The 20,690-nt window shown below is 36.0% G+C and overlaps 3 protein-coding genes across 10 annotated transcripts; 1 reads left to right on the forward strand and 2 right to left on the reverse strand.

The window, feature by feature from the left end:
* Positions 1-256: 256 nt before the first annotated feature.
* Positions 257-4,361, reverse strand: LOC109171815 (transmembrane 9 superfamily member 3-like). Of its 2 annotated transcripts, none has more exons than XM_019320894.1 (7): positions 3,973-4,361; positions 3,648-3,688; positions 2,065-2,650; positions 1,850-1,987; positions 1,528-1,684; positions 961-1,445; positions 257-638 (listed from the first exon to the last, which is right to left on the reverse strand). In XM_019320894.1, exons 1-7 carry the CDS (start codon positions 4,140-4,142, stop codon positions 419-421), a joined length of 1,797 nt encoding a protein of 598 aa, XP_019176439.1. In that variant the 5' UTR covers positions 4,143-4,361; the 3' UTR covers positions 257-418. The 2 variants fall into 2 exon arrangements, with proteins under 2 accessions (XP_019176439.1, XP_019176438.1); XM_019320893.1 differs by having other exon boundaries at positions 2,065-2,659.
* Positions 4,362-7,558: 3,197 nt separating this feature from the next.
* Positions 7,559-10,805, reverse strand: LOC109172069 (transmembrane 9 superfamily member 3-like). 6 transcript variants are annotated; one of them, XM_019321231.1, is made up of 9 exons: positions 10,660-10,805; positions 10,055-10,240; positions 9,853-9,893; positions 9,187-9,772; positions 8,940-9,077; positions 8,702-8,858; positions 8,125-8,609; positions 7,778-8,011; positions 7,559-7,743 (listed from the first exon to the last, which is right to left on the reverse strand). In XM_019321231.1, the coding sequence occupies exons 1-8, from the start codon at positions 10,767-10,769 to the stop codon at positions 7,792-7,794; spliced, it is 1,923 nt and encodes a 640-aa protein (XP_019176776.1). In that variant the 5' UTR covers positions 10,770-10,805; the 3' UTR covers positions 7,559-7,743; positions 7,778-7,791. The 6 variants fall into 6 exon arrangements, with proteins under 6 accessions (XP_019176776.1, XP_019176777.1, XP_019176775.1 ...); XM_019321232.1 differs by having other exon boundaries at positions 7,564-8,011; positions 10,055-10,213; XM_019321230.1 differs by having other exon boundaries at positions 7,564-8,011.
* Positions 10,806-14,775: 3,970 nt separating this feature from the next.
* On the forward strand, positions 14,776-17,115 carry LOC109172071. 2 transcript variants are annotated; one of them, XR_002052687.1, is made up of 3 exons: positions 14,776-15,171; positions 15,811-15,966; positions 16,408-16,510. XR_002052687.1 is itself a non-coding variant. In XM_019321236.1 (2 exons), exons 1-2 carry the CDS (start codon positions 15,795-15,797, stop codon positions 16,611-16,613), a joined length of 378 nt encoding a protein of 125 aa, XP_019176781.1. In that variant the 5' UTR covers positions 15,318-15,794; the 3' UTR covers positions 16,614-17,115. The 2 variants fall into 2 exon arrangements, 1 of the variants encoding a protein (XP_019176781.1); XM_019321236.1 differs by lacking the exon at positions 14,776-15,171 and having other exon boundaries at positions 15,318-15,966; positions 16,408-17,115.
* The last annotated feature ends 3,575 nt before the right edge of the window (positions 17,116-20,690 follow it).

Here is a 20,690-nt window from a genome sequence, read left to right on the forward strand (position 1 = left end):
AGAATTCAAGAAGAATAAAATTCATTGAAAATTTGTAAGTTGCAATTAGCCAGTTGAGGAAATAAAATTGTTTTGGTTGTAGTGTGTTGTTTGTATCGGTAAATTATATCGTGGAATCGTATCTACTTTGCAAGATGGAACTGAAATTCCTGATTCGATTTCACTGAATCAAAATGCTCACCCATACTTCCTCGATTAGAATACACTAAAACTCTAAATGTACAGATTAATCAAATTTAAAAAGAGACCCGCCATCTTATCTACACCCGTAATTTTATTTAATTAGCTACAGAAACAGTTCACAGTTGTGCTTTCTAAGTGAACCAAACTTATACTTCACTCTGCAGATCAAATTTTTGTATGACCAAAAACCTTAACAAACACCACAGAAACTGCAAAGGCCTCCATCCATCTCTGTCTACTCACACTTTATAGACCGATAAATATGGCGAACGAAGACCAGCGCAGCGCGAAAACCTACAGCCCCGAGCATGAGGAAGAAGCCATAGCAGATGCAAGCCATGTACCCGAAGAAAAACGAGGTCTGCATGAAACCAGACATGTCTGATCTCGCATAATAGTAGTACAAGCAGTAGGCGTAGATGAAGATCCCGGTTGAGCCACCACATAGAAACGACCTGCACCCGAGCCAGTTCAGATCATTAGCAAGAACGCATTGCAGATAACATGGACTACGTTACGACTACCAGACATTTTTTATTTTTTTTTGAGTGCTACTGACTCTGTTACAATGCAATATCTGTTCATAACTACTTTCTCAACCTACTGAAGCACAAAAATCCACAACCTCCTATATGAGAGTGCAACTTAGTGCCACTAGACCATAATGTCTTGGCAGACATATAAACACTAAACCGAAACAAATACGAGAAAACCAACAGTCAAATTGTATGAAAGTTCAGAAACATAAACCAAGAAGAGCAGTGCAGAGTTGCAGACCTCCACCACCATTCATGATCTTCTGCAGCTAACTGGAAGTAGGTGAGGGCGATGGTGATGAACGCTGTGACGATCAGAAGGATGATGAAAACGATGAAAAGAATGCTATAAATTGTGTAGATTTTATGACCCCAAACGCTCGCGAATATGTAATAAAGCTCGATATATATAGCAGAGAATGGCAGAAACCCAGCCATTCCCATCTGAGGCGCTGTCCATCGATACCATGGCAGCTCGGGAATTTCTCTGGGATACTTTGTAGTTCGACATGGAGCATGGAACTCCGTTCTGCTATTCTTCCCCGCAATTCCTCCTAAAACCAGCAATGGCGACGTCACTAACGACCAGATTAGTACTATAACCATAATCGTCCCGAATGGCAACGCTGCAGTTGAGCTATACGCAATGGCAACAGAATTGAGGAAGCAGAATGTGATGACCAGAGGGCCACAGAAAAGGCACCCGGTTAACAGCAGGTTTCTTACCTGTTACGAGTACGCATTTTAAGGCCATTTGATCACACACGCTACGAACTTCGTTTCCAGAAGCAAGTAAAAGAAAACTTACCCAGTTCGTTCCTTCGAGCATGAAATAAAACGAGGTTGCAGTGTACCCAGCAATGCCAGAAGTGAGTGCATATATAACCAGCAGCGCAGTAAATAGCGATCCCCGGTTATATGGATAGAAAACGCCCACAAGAGCTAGCATAAAAATGAAAACTGCCCTGTATGCAAATGCCAAAAAACAGCCAAAATCTGCAGATTTTAGGACTGAAATTGCAGAATTCTGGTTTTGGGTTCTATGTTGAGCATTCGAGATATAAAATATAAATGTGCAGTGTGACTATTAGCTTAAACTTTTAGTCGAGACAGAACAGAAGGATACTAACAGTGTAAAAAGCTGGGTGCCACAGCCAAGAGCAGCTGAAAACAAAGACTTATGTTTGGGAAAGCGAAACACATCGCCATGTATGTACTTCCACCCGGTCTCCTCCTGATCATCAACCGCCTCTTCATCACGAGCATACCTATCAACAACAGATGGTTAGAGCATAAGACGGGCGAAAAACGAAAAACGAAAACCGGGCAGGCAATGATTGCTTACTTGATGAAGTCATTCTTGAGGACTCGCAACAGAATGGTGGCAAGGAAAGCGGTTAACAGAAGAACAGTGACACAAGAGTTTATGATCGAGAACCAATGAATCTCGAGATGATGGGGCAGAGAAGAAGCCTGGAAGAACTTATCCATTCTGTTCTCGAAAGGGATATCGGTTTCCTTCCATTTCACAGTGTAAGTGAACTCTGCATCGACTTCTTTGATCTCTGTCAAGTCGATAACTGCACGAGGATCCGTCCTGGCATTGATCTCAATAACGCGATCTGTGTTGTAATGAATGTCGAAATGAGTGTGTTTGTAGAGATAGAACTTGTAATCCTTGGGATCATCTATGCCTTCCCTCTCAACTCTCCCTATAAGTCCCCAGATTGGCAGGTCATCATAGTACATCTGAAAGTAATAGTCTTTATCCACTGCTCTTCTGAAAATTGAAACTTCCTTCTTTGTCAATCTCCTTCTGCACACAACTTCAGAGTCTTTGTTGATCAAGAAATCAAGGGCATATGGACCACTTACTAGCCTATCTCCATTTAGCACCTCCCCTAGATCTTCCTTCTTCTCTTTCACATGATCTGCATACACTTTCATTCAAATTCTCATTCATCAATTGGAAATTCAATCACGATTGTATCGGTTGCTATTGAAAACCATTACAATCATGTATAGTACACCGGGTAGTGTCAATCGGTACACCAAGCAGGTATTATCGGCACTAGTGTCAATCAGCACACCAGGCAAGTACAATCGATAGAGGTGTCAATTGGCACACGGGGTATGTACTATCAACACCAGTGTCAGTTGGCACACCAAGTACTACTCTCACCGGTGTTAATTGGCACACTGAGTACTATTGACACTAGTATACGCCGGGTACTATTGACACTAATCTCAACAGTACGTACACCGGGTACTATTGGCACTAGTGCCAATCAACACACCGGACAGGTACTATCAACACTGGTGTCAATAGGCACACGGGGTACTATCAACACAAGGTACTATAGGCACTAGTGTCAATCAGCACACCAGGCAAGTACAATCGATAGAGGTATCAATAAGCACACAGGGTACTATCAACACCAGTGTCAGTCGACACACTCAGCACACCAAGTACTACCCTCATCAATGTTAATTGGCACATTAAGTACTATTGACACTAATGTACACCAGATACTATTGACACTAGTGTACACCAGATACTATTGACACTAGTGTACACCATGTACTATTGTCACCAATGCCAATCAGCACGTACACCAGGTACTATTGGCACTAGGTCAATCAACACAACGGACAAGTACTATCAACACTGGTGTCAATAGGCACACGGAGTACTATCAACACAATGTACTATGCACTAGTATCAATACTGTCGACATGAGTGCCAATTGACACACGATGTACTATCAACACTAGTGTCAATCGACACACTGAGCATACTAAGTACTATCAACACCAATATCAATCAGCCCACCAGGAGTATGACACTAGGCTGGGTAAATATATGGCACCTTAGAAGTTCTGATAATAATTAATTAATGAAGTTAAGAGAGTGAGGGAAATAAAAACCTGGAGCACAGAAGGGAAGGTCGAAATATCTATAGGTCTCACTGTAAAACAAAAACAACTACATATAATTAAACTAACCCAAAAAAATTATAAAAACTACAAATATAACAACACCATGTTAAAACATACACTCCTCAACTGAAAATGACATTAAAAAAAACTTTCGAGATCTGTGAAGGCAAACATCATAGTATCATAATCAAGAAAATTGTAGGGTGTCTACAATACTAATTAATGTACATGAGGGTGTGTATACGGACCCATATATATCTAGTCATATACATACAGAGATATGTGGGTGGGGGTGGGGGTGGGGGGGACATACCTGGGGTTATGGAAGGGACCCACCTTGTTAGCGTACAGAGGGACGGGGTCTCCAGCTTTGTAACGATGATCAGAGGCGTCTGATTGGACGGTGGTGATGAATAGGAAGGTAGACGTGAGAACGGAGAGGACGGCCATGATTGCTTGGGCAGAAACAGCCGCCATTACCATTAATAAGGATTTTGTGTGTACGATGATGAAGGAAATTAAAAGATAGACAATGGCTTAGAAGGAAACGCAGTTCGGGAAAAATGATAAATGAGAACCGGAATTTTTTATTTGATCGGAGGAGAGAAAATTTACTGCGGCTGTTTGTGACTCCTTGGTTGGTACTTGGTAGTTGCTACACTCTTCTTGATCTCTTTCTAATTTTAGTAGGAAGAATATAACTTTCATTAAATTATTCGTGTAATGAACAAATTTATTGACGTAAATTTTCTATTTATATTAAGAAGATTCAATTTTTTTTTATTTTTATTGCATATAAGCATATTTATTATTATTATTTTTTGAAGACAAAAACTTAATGCATTAAATCACAATCAAGACAGTTTACAAGGAAAGTAGGGGGTGTATCAAACCACTTTCCGCAACCTGACATAGAACAAACCTCCAGAGCAACCGTGTGGGCGGCAAAGTTCACAGATCGCTTAACGAAACGAAATTCAACATCACCAATAGCAAATGCCAATTCTTTAATATCACCAACTAAAAAACCAAAAGCAGATACATATAAGCCATATTTATATGTATCTATTATATAGAGATGATTTTTTTTTAAGGAACTCAGAAAAAATATTATTATAGAGAAATGTAAGTCTAGGTAAAATATTGTAAATAATTATTTTCTTTCAAATTTATTTGTGTTGATTAGTTATAATTAAAATCGGTATATAAGTGATACTCTATAGTAAAAATCAAAGTCAAGCACTATTTATGTCAGGAATGAAAATTGTGAACCTAAGTTGACGGGGGCACTAAAATCATAGGACCAAAAGTGAAAAAAAAAAAAAAAAAAAAAAAAAAAAAAAAAAACTCTTTGGAAAAAAGTAATGGGTTGAGATTGAATTATTAAAACAAATTCAACAAAGTTATTAGAATAGTGAATTTACTAGCTAAGAATTGGTAATCAACCCCTCGAGCTTAATTTAGGTCATTACATCATACTCTGGACATAATCACTTTGATCATTTAAACAAAGTCAAGTGTCACAACCCTTTAATTTACTCAATCAATTCAAACTCACCTTACCCTAACTATTTTGCATCCCTACTGCGATCACAAGCATATCAAAAGCAATGGATGTAAATATGGAATAAGATAAGAAATTTAATTAAAGATTTATGTAAAGTAACCAAATCGGGAGCAATAGTGAGATTCAGTAGCTCGGAATTGGTAATCAACCCCTCGAACTTAGATTAGGTCATCACATCCTAACATGGGCTCAATCATGTTAATCACTTAAATAAAACTAAGTGTCACCCCTTTACTCAATCATTTCAAACTCACCTCACCCTAACTAATTTGCATCTCTACCTCGATTACATGAATATCAAAAGCAATGGATGTAAAGACTACAGAAGATAAGGAATTAAATTAGATTTAGGTAAAGTGGCCAAACCGGGAGCAAGATTTAATAGCTAAGAATCAGTAATCAACCCTCAAGCTTAGATTAGGTAATTATATCCTAACCTGGGCACAATCACGTTGATCACTTAAACAAAGCCAAGTGTCACAACTCTTTATTTAACCAATTCAAACTCACCTTACCCTAACCATTTTGCATTCCTAGTGCGATCAGAAGCATATCAAATCCACCTTCAGTTACCTGACCTTCACAATGTACCACTTCGACCCTAACCACGTCTACGGAAAGATTTCATATTCCATAATGAAGTGTTGGATCCACCACTAACCTACACGGGGATCTAGATATTTAACATTTACCCAGAGAATGTGGGGCATGCAATATACCTAGACTCAAACACCATCGTTGTTGACGACGTGGCCAAACTATGAGCAGTGGACATGGAGGACAAAGTGTTGGGCAGTGGCTATATTATTTAATTTGATATCAGAGCATGATTTTGAAATTCTGTGGCTCTGATACCACTGAAATTTTTAAAATTATACCAAATTTGAAGAAAATAATGAGTGGAAAATTATGAATTATCTTCCTAAGAGTTTGATGGTGTTTATATCCAAATATTATTCATATTATTCTAACTCAACTCGACACCTTGTGTTAATTTTTTTTTAATCTAATTAAAGCTCAAATTTTATATATTTTCAATATTAATTAAGGTGTTGTGCACACATCTTGAACAATGTTCAAGATGTATTGAAAGTTGCTAGTGTTGTATTAGAAAAAATTAGAGAGAACATTAAGTATGTAAAAAATTCTGAAGCAAGAATGATATCATTTCAAGAATGTGCTCAACGTGTTGGTGTTGATATTACTTGTGGACTTGCTATGGATGTGCCAACTCGTTGAAATTTCAACTTATGTAATGCTTGATAGTGCTATATGGTGTCGTCGTATTTTTTGCTCTCTTGAATTAAAGGATAGAAGTTACAAGTATTGTACTTTAGATGAAGAGTGATCAAGAGAGGAAAAAGATGTGTGCATTTTGGGTATCCATTTTATGCTATCACCAACTTGATTTTGGGTTCATCATATCCTACTTCAAATTTGTAATCTTTGCAAGTTAGGAAGATTGAATGTTTGTTGCTTGAATTAGAAAGTGGGGATGAAGTAGTAAAGGATATGACTATTAAAATGAAATAAAAGTTTGACAAGTATTGGGATGAGTATAATGTAATACTTGTAAAATGAGATGAGCTATTCTTGATCCATTGTTGAAATTGCAATTTGTAGAATAATTTTATAAGAAGATTGATCTATTTACTTGTCAAGTCAAGGTTGAATGGATAAAAGAACAAATTATACATATTGTACAATGAATATGAGAAGAAAAGTGTTGGTTCTTATCTTCTGGGAAGTGGACGAGGAAACTGGAAATTGGATGAAGCTCTTCTTAGTGTAAGGTAATTCTTTTTAGTTCATATTCACATATACATTGATATTGTTAATTAGTTATTGGTTAACATGGATAAATGTTTAAATTATGTAGGATTATCTTCATTATCGAAGCAAAGGTGAAAGTGGTAGTTGAGATTCAAAGTCTAATTAGACAAATACTTGGAAGAAGAGTAATTAAATCAACTGGATGATATAGATGTGCCCTTGTATTGGAAAGAAAAAGAATAAGGATATGGGAGCTTGCTAAAATCACCTCTGACTTGTGATAGCAGGTCACTAACCGATATTTAGGCTATTTATGGCCTAATTATAATCTATTTCTACTTTATTCTTTTTTTTTTTTTTGAATGTTACTGGCCCTACTGAAACACAAAGAACCAATAACACCTCCACTGAGGCTCAAACTCGTAACCGATTCCAAATGGAAGTCCAACCTGGTACCATTAGACCACATAGTCTTGGTATTTCTACTTCATTCCAATTTTGTGAACCAAAGGTCGTTCAAACATTATATGTACTTTCTTCATTCTTTTTATGTGTCTGATTCAATAACGAAATTTGACTCAAAACTATTAAATAGAACAAATAAAATTAGACAAATGGACAAAGAGAGTATCATTTATGAGTATTAACATACTTCAACTACCCCCAATCTCTGTATATTTGTTAGTCCAAAGTATACACCCAATACTCCACTTCTTCACCCTTTTAACAATTTCAAGGCTTCAACCAAACCAGCTGATTGACTCTACAAAACCAAGACCCAAAGTATGGCAACTACTCACATTTGATAGAGCTGTAAATATGACGAACAAATAGCAACGAGGCACGATACCCCACCGCGCCCAACATGAGAAAGACGCCATAGCTAATACATGCCATGTACCCGAAGAAGAAAGAGATCTGCATGAAGCCTTTCATGTTTGATCGTTGCATGTAGTAGTATATAGCATAGCCGAATATGTATAGCCCGGTAGATCCACCACAAAGAAACGACCTGTTTAGGTTGAGACGACAGCCAAAATCAGTTCAAAGTTAAGAGGATCGACGTGTTTATCAAGAGTGAATGTAACAAAGAGATTAAGATGAGATGAGAATGAAGCACTGCACCTCCACCACCATTTGTGATCTTCAGCAACGAGCTGGAAGTAAGTGAGAGCAATGGACACGAGAGCAGTTACAGTTAAAAGAAGTATGAAGACAACGAAGAGGACGCCATATATCGTGTACACCCGGTGGCCCCACACGCTGGCAAATACATAATAAAGCTCGATGTACATAACGAAAAAAGGCAGAAATCCCGCTAATGCCATCTGAATAATCGCACTCCTGTACCACCGCAACGGTGGAATATCTCTAGGACACTTTGTGGTGCGACACGGGGCTTGAAACTCAAACCCCATACCCTTCCCGAGAATCCCACCAAATAATAGTGAGGGCGAGGCAAGAAATATCCACAAAACAAGAATCACCATAATTGCGCCCGAAGGAATTGCAGCACTCGAGCCATAGCTGATGGCAACAGTATTAAGGAAGCAGAACATAAAAAAGAATGGCCCGCAAAAAATCCCTCCTGTCAGCACCAGATTCCTTATCTGAGAAACACAGTATAGACGATATGTTAACAAATTTAGGCTTACATTTCAAGGTCATTATGAAACTATAGGCGTAATCTAACCGTTCATACCCAATTGGTTCCTTCAAGTTGACGATAAAAAGATACTGATGTAAATCCCGAAATCCCAAAAGTAATAGCATAAATGATGATCAGTGTCCTCAATAGAACGCCTCGATCATATGGTTGAAATACACCAACCAGGGATAAAATAAAGATCGATACTGCACTGTAATTTCAAAAATAGTTGCAGTGAAATGTAAATTCTCCAATAAAGTTAGAAAATTTCTAAAGTTAAATGAATACTAACACCAATAGCAAATGCGTTCCAGAACCAAGAGCTGCAGCAAACAAAGATTTGTGTTGTGGATACCGAAATACATCCCCATGGAGTCCTTTCCACCCAGACTCTTCTTGGTTCTCGTTCGATTCATCATCTTGAGAATACCTTCAGAAGGTTGAGATTAAAGAATAAATTTTTAAAAAAGCATAAAACATCAATATCATCATTCTGTAATGCATATAGTCAGTCATGTATGTTTCTTTGGACTTCTTACTTTAATATATCTCTTCTCAGGACTCGCAAATAGATTGTTGCCAGGCAACCAATCAAGATGAGAATCATCACGGATGAGTTTGTAATAGAGAACCAATGGATGGCCAAGTGATATGGTAGACGGGAGGACGGCCAGAATCTCTCCATTCTCTTCTCAAACACACCATTTGTTTTCGTCCACTTTACCGAGTATAAGAACTCCACATCAATTTCTTTCTCATTTGTCACATCAACTGTAGAATGCTGGCCTATTCGACAATTGACCGCAAGTACACGGTCTTGATTGTAAAAAATTTCAAAGTGAGAATGAGTATAAAGATGATATCGGAACTCAACCGCTCCTTCATCTTCCTTCCTATCAACCTTCCCAATAAAAGCCCAAACAGGCAAGTCATCATAGTACATTTGGAGGTAATAGTCCTGTGAAATTGCATTTTTGAACCACATAACTTCTTCCTTTGTAAGCTTTTGCCTACATATGACTTGGGATTCTTTATCCTCCAAGAAAGGAAGCTTATACGGAGCAGATACAAGGCGGTCTCCATTCAATGCCTCACCAAGAGATTCTTTCTTCTTTTTCAGATCATCTGTGAATGTTTTCGTTTCAACACAAATAGAAATGTAATATGGAGCATTAAAGAAAAATGACTATAGGAAAGAAGATAACCTGGTGGACAGAATGGCATATCAGAAAAAGCATATGTTTCACTGCAGTAGGAAAAGAAAAGAAACAAGACAAATTAGGTAGATAACGCAAATACTTCACTCTTCCACTTTGTTGATCTGCGATACTATGAGCCTCGGTTCATTCGTTTGATTAAAAAACACAAAAGTGCTGGAAATCACTGTTGGGCATGTTAAATCATTACCTAGGATTATGAAATGGCCCAACCTTGTTGCCATAGAGAGGGACTTCATCTCCCCTTTTATACCTATGGGAATAGGCATCGGATCTTGCTAGGCCTCCAAGATTCAGAAAAACTATGGTGAATATGAGCATCTCAACAAGTTCATTCATCCTGCCTGGCTTGTTAAGTGGGGGAAGAAATGGTACTCTGTAATAACAAAGCAATTTGAAGATATAAGAACGGAAAAAAAAACAAAAATCATTAACAAGAAACACCAACTTACTAAAACTGAAGTCAATTTATACTACCAAATAACAGAACCTCTTTTCTTGCTACTCCCAAAACAACATTAAAGCACTCAATCTCCTTACTACAAAGACCACATTTTTATCAAACCACAGTGAGTCCTCACAGTCACAGCAACCTTGGTGTTATTATTCTGTGGCATAGTGGGTAATATAATGGCTATTATCAAAACCCCAGAGCTAAGAACAAGTCAACACTCAACAGGAGCACAGAAAGATCATCAAATTAAACGTCTGCAATCCATTATTTGTATGCGGGGAAATGAAAAGTAAAGAAAATAACTTGAGAAGGAGAACGTAAAAGGGTGGGGAGAATCTTACAAGATTAGAAAGCCTCTGGAGTCCAAATTTCTTGCACCAAAGTGTGATTTGAGTCTGGGAAACGGAGGATGAGGCCGAAAGTCCAAGAAACTACGGACTTTCCTGCTCATCGTTGAATGTTGACGGAGACTTTGTCAACGTATATGAATAAGCCTATATTTATATTATAGATTCACATTGGAAGGTGAATTTTTACTAAACATTCATTTTTAATATATATAATATTCTTTTTAATGTATTAAATGTTCGTTTTAACTAATATATATATATATATATATATATATATATATATATATATATATATATATATATATATAACTTACACTATATAAAATTGAATGATACAATGAACATTTAATATACAAAAATACAATAAACATTATATTGGTGGTTCACCTTATAATATAGACCATAATTCATAGACTAGGGTATAATGATTGTTGATTTCTTTCTTAGCATTTAGTTGTTCGTCATGTGACAAAGGTAATTTATTGGTTGTCACCTTAAAAGTCTTGTTTCAGTGATAAAAATTCACTAGGAGACTCAAAGTATAAAAAATTGATCAAATGAAGACTCTTTGTGTTTAGAGTGTACATATAGTATGAAAATTGAGGACTTATTATTTACCTTCTTTAGCACTTTTGGATAGAAATTTTGAAATTTTAAAATTAGTATGACGTAAGTTAAAAATTTTAATATTAAAAAAAAAAATTAGTGGTTGACTGGTTGTCGGAGAGCAATGGAAATGGGCCGATCTAAGGCCATCCACACTAGTGGATATTGTGGGGAGAATTCAGAATTAAATCTTCCCTTCATGAGATAATAGCTAGTGTGGACATGAGATAATTGAAAAATAATCTCCCTGCAAATGTAGGGAGATTGTCAGAAAAAAAAAAAAAAAAAAAAAAAAAAAAAAAAGAGAAAGAAGAAGAAGCAAGGCTTTGCGCGTTCGCGCACAGCCTTGGGCAAAAGCCGGGCGCGTGCACTGCACGCGCCCGGAGGCGCGTCAGGCGCGCCTGACGCGTCTGACTACTTTCTTTTTTTTTTTAATTTTTTTTTTGTTTTGTTTTGTTTTTTCTTTTTTTTTTTCTCTCCTCTCCCACACTCTCTTTCCTAATCACTCTTACATTATCTCCCCATTCTTCCCAACCAATGTGGATGCTCTAATGCCTGTTAGGGCATTGGACAGAATGTTTCTCTCCCTTGTGCCCATGTAATCAATAGTTATGTCATGTATCTAGGTCCACCTTATAAAGTGGATTCAGTTAAATTTATAATTTATATACTGAATGTTCTTAATTCACATACTGTATGTTCACAATTTAAATTATAAACGTACAGTATGTAAATTGTGAATATTTAGTATATAAAATTGTAAGCATTCAATATATAAATTATAAACATTTAATATATACATTGGGAACATTCATTCAATATGTTAATTGTGAACATTCAGTATGTAAATTGTGAACATTTAGTATATAAAAATTATGAACATTCAGTATGTAAATTGTGAACATACAGCATATAAATTGTGTATTTTGAATCCGAATCCACCTTACAAGATGGACCCGGACCCACGGAATAATTTGCCCCATGTAATGCTCCTTGTGTGTATAAATTTCAAAATATAATATTAAAATATTTTATGACGTTATCATATATAACGTGTTTATTGGGGATATAGGTTACGGTCGATACTTGGAGCCCAATAAAAGGAGGACGGCAAATTATACCATTAACCATGGTTTAGCTGTTTTTATAATTGACATATTCTATACGACTGTACCTACAATTAATAGTTTATGTACATTTAGCTATCATATTATGCGTCAACAATTATCTAAAAATAATATTCAGATTCTGTATCTATTATTAACACATTATGTATCTACAGTTGATAGTTTTTGTACATATAGCTATCATATTATGTGTCAGCAATTATCAAGTTATTTGTTTACATATACATAAACTGTTAATTGTAGATACAAAATGTGTTACTTGAAAGTACAGAATTTTTGTATCAGGTTCACAATGCAATATGAACTCTCATCCATCGTATAACAATTGAAGGAGGACCCTCTAGAATGGAGAATGAAGTCCATTTTTAGAGGAATGGAGTAGAAAGAATCTAGTAGAGGACATATGGTGGACCACGAAGCGACAACGTGACACAAGGATAGTTGTTACGACTTGCAGAGATAGTGGCACAAAAAGGGTAGACCACAATTTGACCAATATGATTATTACTTTGTCTATTAATTAGACTGGTGCAGTGTAACCGATGATTAATCTAAGTATAGTATAAATTTAAATGTATTTCATGTAGTTAAGATCTACTCACAATACTCGAATCTAACATTCTAACCAAGAACATAAAGAATAACTCTAATTGGTGTAATATTTCCCGTGTATCCTTCTTGGGAATTCGCGTTGCTTATATATTTTGTTTATATTATAGCAAACGAATCGACACTAACAATAATAATATGAAATTTATTAACATTCAACTATTATGTGACTCATGTATTATAAAGTCTGGTCTAGTAATAATAATAGACTAATAGTCATTTAAAGTAATAGAGATTTGAGTTGAATTTAGAGTGAAGTTTCCTAATCCCCTCGGGCTCTCGTTTAAAGTGAGCATTATAACTTTATAGGGATATAGTGATGCGTTACATAAAGTCATAAAGCATCTCTATATTCCATCAATATGAGAGAATTAATCAATTTTGATAGAACATGTTTTCATATTTTAAAGGTTATTGTTGGGACTCGAACTCGTGATCTCTGATACCACTGGTTAGGATTAAACGTTTACCACTTACACAAAAAATTATAACTAATAGTGAATGCGCAACTTTATTTCTTTATAAACAGCCATCACATTGTTCGAGACACTGAATGTTAGACTTGATCCTAAAGCTTTTACTGTCGTCCTCCGCCCAATAATCCTCTAGTCACCGAGTGCTAGACTAAATCTTTTACTAACCTCCGCCCAACAATATAACATGGAGGGGTTACCAAAGATATATATATATATATATATATATATATATATATATATATAAAAGACAAAACAACTACCATTACTTGCAAGCACACATTAGTATAACCATTTAACCCAATCATCTTGGGGCTTAACCCATTTCAATAGCCTATTTGAAATAAGTTCGATTGTTCATAGCTACATCATATAATGAGTGTTATATTAGAAGTGACCATGAGTCAATTAGGACAAGACCAATCGCAAGCCTCCTATAAAAAGGCTCAAACCGAGTTTAAACTTAAAATTTTAGCTTCTTCTACATTATATAATAGTTTTTGTAAAAATAAATAAATAAATAACATTTTTCCTACACCAATTAAAATCTTGTAGATTTACAATCACTTTATGTTTTTCAATCAAAGCTATAATAAAGGTTCATAATGATATAAATATACCGTCAAGCGTCAATGAATCAATGCTAATAATGATTACTCAATATTCATTGACCAATAATAATCACGTGACAAGCAATGACCAATGACATAAAATTTCTTCCTAGCATATACTATAATTATTACTTGTGTACAACTTGATATTCTTTTGTTTTTTTGGGTCTAAGATGACATCTCTCAAATTTAAATCATATCTCATATGTACTCCAAAAAAAAAAAACCATATATCATATATTAAGTGTGGATATTATCTAACTTCTTTTCTTTTAGTTATTTTTGTTGCAAAATTTTCTGTACAAATTTATTTTTTATAATAAAAAATAAGAAAATATCATTGATTACCCCTACACACATAATTCATTATTATTGTATCATCAGTCACTGCTGGAAATCTCGCTATTTCCGTCCAACATTTCCGTCCAACCGTAAGTTGGTCGGTATTTTAATAAAAAATTCAACTTTCTATCGCAAAAGAAGGGTGGACGGAAAGTTGGTCGGAAGTTCCGTCCAACATTCACGCGTTGGACGGAAAATCCGTTCAACATCCGGTGTTGGAAGGAAATTCTGTCCAACCTGTAGTGTTGGTTGGTAAACTCAAATTGATTAATAAGTAGAAATTAAAAATGGTAAGAATTTTAATTTCCGTCCAACATATTATTGAACGGAAATTTAGGAAATAAATAAAAATAAAACCCTAGACGTATAGTACCCTCCAAACACAGATCTAAGCTCTTCTCTATCTCTAAGCTCTGGCGATTGACGACTATTATTAGGGTTTCAAATTACCCTTCGTCTTCAGCAGTTCATATCGTTGCGACTTCACCACTCCAAAACCCTCGCTCCACCGTCTCCAGCCCACGCGAAAACAACCCCAGCACCCCACTACCGCAGCTCTCCATTCTCCCTCGCTGTCATTCCCACAGCGCCGTCGTCGGTCGTTGTCCCCACAGTAGTCGTCGTCGCTCGTCGTCATCCTCTTCTCGTCGCACAACCGGTCCAGACGGAGGACCGAAGCTCACGCTCTATCCAAACCTTCCTTTGTCTGTTTCATTGGCGGCCTCTACTGCTAAGGTGAGACTTTTTTTTTTTTTTTTTTTTTTTTTTTTTTTGTTCTGCTTTTCTAGGGTTTCTGTTTCAGTTTTATTTATCTTTTTATTTTTGAGTTTTGTTATTACTGTTTTATTTTATTTTATTTTTGCTCTTTAGTTTAATTCGATGTTGCCGATATATTTGATTTTGGTGTCGCTTATTGATATCAAATTTGATGTTGCTGATTTATATTAGTTTTGGTGTTGCTGATCGATTTTATTGTTGATGTTGCTGATCTATTTTGTGTTTTTTTTTTCTGATGTTCAGATCTAATCGTTAAAGTCTGCTATCACCATTCTGATTGAATATAAACCAACCTAGAGTTTACCTTAGATAAACCAGCTTGATTCCTGAATTGGGGATTTAGAATTTTACAAATAATTTTCCATGCTTCCTTTATGAAATCTGTTCTAATGCGTCGAATCCGTATCCTCCACTCTTTCTCTGTTGTATTTCTTTACTGGTTCTATGTGTTTTCATGAATTGCCTCCTCATTAGTGTTCCTGCCTTCCATTCTGCTATCTGCAAAATCCTAATTCCCATTCTCAAACTTATTGGTTAGACTTCTGAGCCAGGCTTCATAATTTTTCTCAAACCTTTAATTAATGGGGTTGGGTGCAGTTGTGACAGTGAAAGACCCCAGGGAAGCACAGATTATTCTTGGTGGGGTGGAAGAAGGTGGGTTTGATGTTGTTATTGCAGATGTGCACATGCCTGAGATGAATGGATTTCAATTGCAGCAGCAAATCACCACTCACTTTCAACTGCCTGTTATTTGTGAGCTAGTTTTTAATAACTCTCTTTTATATATATATATATATATATATATATATATATATATATATATATATATATATATATATATATATATATATATATATATATATATATATATATATATACTTTAAGATTTGGACTAGCTATTGCTATTTGAACACTGTTAAACCAAAATATGTTTCATTGATCAATACTTTATGCTCAAAACAAATATGTTGAATTTGTAATTCTTTAAAGATGAAATTTCTACTCGTATCCAGCTTCTGTCCTCTTAACTTTTTATATAATTTTGCATGCTACATACTGTGAAAAGGAGGCCAAATTATTACATGACTACTATTCTTTCTTTCTTTTTTTTGGTGAGAACATGACTACTATTCTATTTCTATGCATTTTGAGATGGAGGTCTTTTAACACTTCATATTTGCTCATCACCCACAGACTCTAGCTTTGCTATTAAGTGTGGTGGTCAAGAAATAACATCGTTTAACCAGATAGTGTATGAGAGGGATAATGAGACTCTTGGTTCGGCAACATATTACATGACAAGCACAGGCAGGTGGGCTGTTAGTAATGTTGGACTGCCCTTTGATAGCAGTTGGGCTGTTAGTAATGTTGGACTCACCTTTATTTATCTCTATTTTTAACAACCCTTTTGTTTTACTGAGAAATGGGAATTAAGCAGATAAAAAGAAAGAATGTTGTTGTAGTAATTTGTTTAGGTCCTTATTCAAGTTTAAAATTTCTCCCATTTTCATGGCGGTGTGCTTGTGTAAGTTAGTTCTCTTATGCTGATGTTGTGTCCATTAGTTCTCTTATCATTGCAAATAATACTTGATGAAATGTTTATCTCAGGTTGCTTATGATGATTTTGTTGATGTTGGATCATTTGCAGTTGCAAGAGAGAAAATACTTCTAAGTTTGTTTTTCCAAGTGTTGTTTATGTTTTCTGTATGATTTTTGCATTTTGAAATCTATCACGGTCTAATTTTGGAGAAGGTCTACATTTGATCAAAGTCATTGAAGAAGGTTGTGGATGCTACATTGATCAAAGCCATTGAAGTAGTGTCGGATTTGAAGGCTTATTTAGGTGCAGCATACTTAAGTAGTATCAATTAAGTAGTATATATTTTCATGACTTTTTTTTTATGAACATGACAATAATTTTTGTTGTAAAGAATTTTGATGTTTAAATATATTTTCAATTTGAAATTTAGTGTGTTCAATAATTTGTTGATGACATATAATTTATTTACAATAGATATAAATAAAATTTTGGTAATATAAAAATAATAAAAACATTACATATGATTTAAGATTTTCCTACCAACCGTTGGAAGGAAAATTACAAAATATAATAAGATTTCTGACCAACGCACATAATTGGACGGAATTTCCGACCAACGCACAAGGTTGGATGGAAATTCCCACGTTTTAAAAATGGTGGGGTACTTGCCGGAATTTCCGTCCAATTGTTGTTCGTTGGACGCTATTTCTGACCAAAAGTCGTAGTTGGACGGAATTTCCCACGGAGGTTTTTCCGAACGTTCATTTTGGTCGGTATATTGGACGGAAACATCGTTTCCGACCAATATATCGCGTTTTCCGTCCAATATTTGTTGGACGGAAAACGCGAGATTTCCAGCAGTGAGTTAAGAATATTTCAAGGTTTAAAGTTTAAACTATTAAATATTCTTAAGTTTGAACTATGTGTGATGGGGTGTGAACCCCGTGGGCTCGGGGCCCAAGAAGAAAAGAGATCAAGCCCAAAAAGAAGAAGCAAAGCCCAAGAGAAAAATGGAGTAAGCCCAAAAGAGATACGGGCCAAGCTGAGGAGTCGGCTCGATCCGGGAGTCGGCGCGAGTGTGGGGATCGGCACGGATAGAGGGTCGGCCTAAAACTAGCCGTTAGCCCCTATTAAATTCCTAATTATCTACCCTTAAAGTCCTATTTACTACCCCACCATTCCTAAACTCCCACTTATTACCCCATATTATTATTATTATTATCCATAACCCCCTAACATAAACCCTTACTTACTACCCTAATTATCACCCATCAATACCCTACTAAATGGTCCAACGGACACTTTTGGGATGGGCTAGCTATAAAAAGGAGGGGAAGACAAGAAGAAAGGGACCATTCACTCACTCATATACACATGGGAGGACTCTCCCAAGCACTCTTCCTACACACTTAAGGACTACTATCACTCTCCCATAACTACTTTCCCAAGAAGGCCTCATTCCACAATACACCAAGAAGGCTCCACCGCTCTTCCACGCACGAAGAAGACTCCACATGAGAAGACTCCGCCACCATTCCATCAAGAAGCATACTCCATCTCTCAATGTACAAAGTATAACTCTCTCCCTACACAATATTTCCATATTACATATAGAGAATAGCCCTACAAGTAAGTACAAAAGACACCTACAAAATGCATAGTGGAATTAGGCTTGGCACGGCCCAAAAAGGCCCGTGGTTTTCCTTTCGGTTTCCACGTCAAAATCATCGAGCCCATATTATTTTAGCAAGCTTTATTGAAAGGTGTATCCTCCAGCTAAAGGTTGTGTTGGACCTTCTTGGGCCCGAAAACCCAAAAACCATCAATGTGCTCTAACACGACTGATAAAGAAAGTAAATCATTGGATGTACTACAACTGGCTTACAGAGTTACAGGTCCCTAAATGTTTATACACTAGTGCATGCCCTTAACAAAGGCAAAACATACCTCACTTTTTTATATTTAAAAAACAAATCTTCCAATGGCACCAAGTTGAACTCCCATATGGAAGGTTGTGGGTTCGAGTTTCAGTGGAGACGTTATTGACTCTCTATGCTTCAGTAAGTTGAGAAAGTAGTCGGCTACTGACTCTATATGCTTTAGTAGATTGAGAAAGTAGTTATGAACAGATACAACATTGTAATAGAGTTAATAGCATTCAAAAAAAAAAAAAAAAAAAAAAAAAAAAAAAAAAAAAAAACCTGAACCATGCACATTGCAGTTGTTAGCAAAATAAAACTTCTCAATTTATTTTGATTTGATTGGCCAATTGAGTTGTGTCTTGGTGGCGAATATTAAACATTCATGACCCATTTGGTTCATTTAATATTTCTAAGATTTGAGTAAAATGAATTCATTGATCTCCTAGGTATTTCATTTTTCACACTTTTTGAATGAGAAAATATACCATGTAAATTTTTATATTATCATTATATATGTTTATTATGTAGGAACATTTGAGTCACCTAATATTAACATTAATCAACTTTGGATTTTGATGAATTAATAATTGGAGGCAGTTTTAGTTAGGCTTAGAATTTGTAGATAAACAATAAGGGGAAAAAATGCGGTTTCGATTTCATATTATAAATTAAAAGTTTATAATAATTATAAAATTGATTATATATATATATATATATATATATATATATATATATATATATTTACTAAAATCATCGATCATTGATAAAATTAAAATTGATGAACAATTGTGATTAATCATATTTCTTTTATTGGAAGGATTGTTTCATCAGAATCCATGTATATAATCAACTCATATAAACAAATAAAAAAAGAAGTCTAAAAATTAAAAATATGAAAATCAAATCATTGATGCATTATTGCATCCATTGTGACATTGCATAGGCAATCAAATAGGTGGGGATTACAATATCAAATTAAATAGATAAAGATTTTCCATGAGTCAGACGGCAGATGGTCTCCAACTACTTAGACTCTATATTTATTGTGACCACACAAAATAATAATAATAATAATAATAATAATAATAATAATAATAATAATAATAATAATAATAATAATAATAAACATGCATCTAGGATTTAGCTCACTGGTTCAATGGGCAAATATATGAGAGAATAACCGCCCTTGCTTCGACCCATTTGTCTCAGCAGTATTCGGTAGCGGGGAGTGAAGTAGGTCATCACTATCAGTAGTCACGCAAAAAGTAGCAACGACGCCCTTTGGCGAAGGGTCTTCCAAGCCCTGAGATCGCGGAGTGCTGCGCGCTTCATTAATAGGAGTTATACACTGACTAGAGCAGCGAGGAGCTACAAAAGAAAAGAGCTCACTTTCTCCTCGTTGGGGCGTAGCGGTAGCATTCTCACTCAAGAAGGTTTGTCAGGACAGGAAGAGCTAACCCAAAAGACAAAGAGCAACAAAAGAGGCCGGGTCTTTCCCCTGCTTGCTCTGGTTATAAGCGGTTAAGGTAAAGGGCAACCAACTTTCAATCATACTTCTCATTTTGCCTTGCTCATGGCACTTCTTTCTTCGTCACTCGCCCTTCCTCACAACATAAGGTTTAGTGCCCTCCCGTTCGATTAGCTCTCTCGCAACAAACAGAGGAACCGAGAATGAATATGCGCTTATGTGCTGCGCTTCGACTTAGTCCTCTAACTCTAACCTTTAGTCGACCAACCACCATCTCCTTCCTAGGAAACCATTTGCCTTTTCATTCCTTTCCTAGATAAGCTATCCTCTCTAGGCGGACCTACCTTTATCAATGAAGGGGCCCGTTGTACTCTTTCCCATTTTTTTTTAGTTTATAGCTCCTGGAACTAGCACACCATGGGTCGGGCTCTCGATCAGCATAACTTCAACCCCAATAGTGTGGAGATTACGCTCAAAGTGGATAGAGATACTCTGTGGGCCGGAGTGTGAGAAGCCTTTAGGATTGGAGACGATAAAAAAATAATAA

The sequence above is a fragment of the Ipomoea nil genome, unplaced genomic scaffold (assembly GCF_001879475.1).
Source record: "Ipomoea nil cultivar Tokyo-kokei standard unplaced genomic scaffold, Asagao_1.1 scaffold0382, whole genome shotgun sequence".
Classification (NCBI taxonomy): Eukaryota; Viridiplantae; Streptophyta; class Magnoliopsida; order Solanales; family Convolvulaceae; genus Ipomoea; species Ipomoea nil.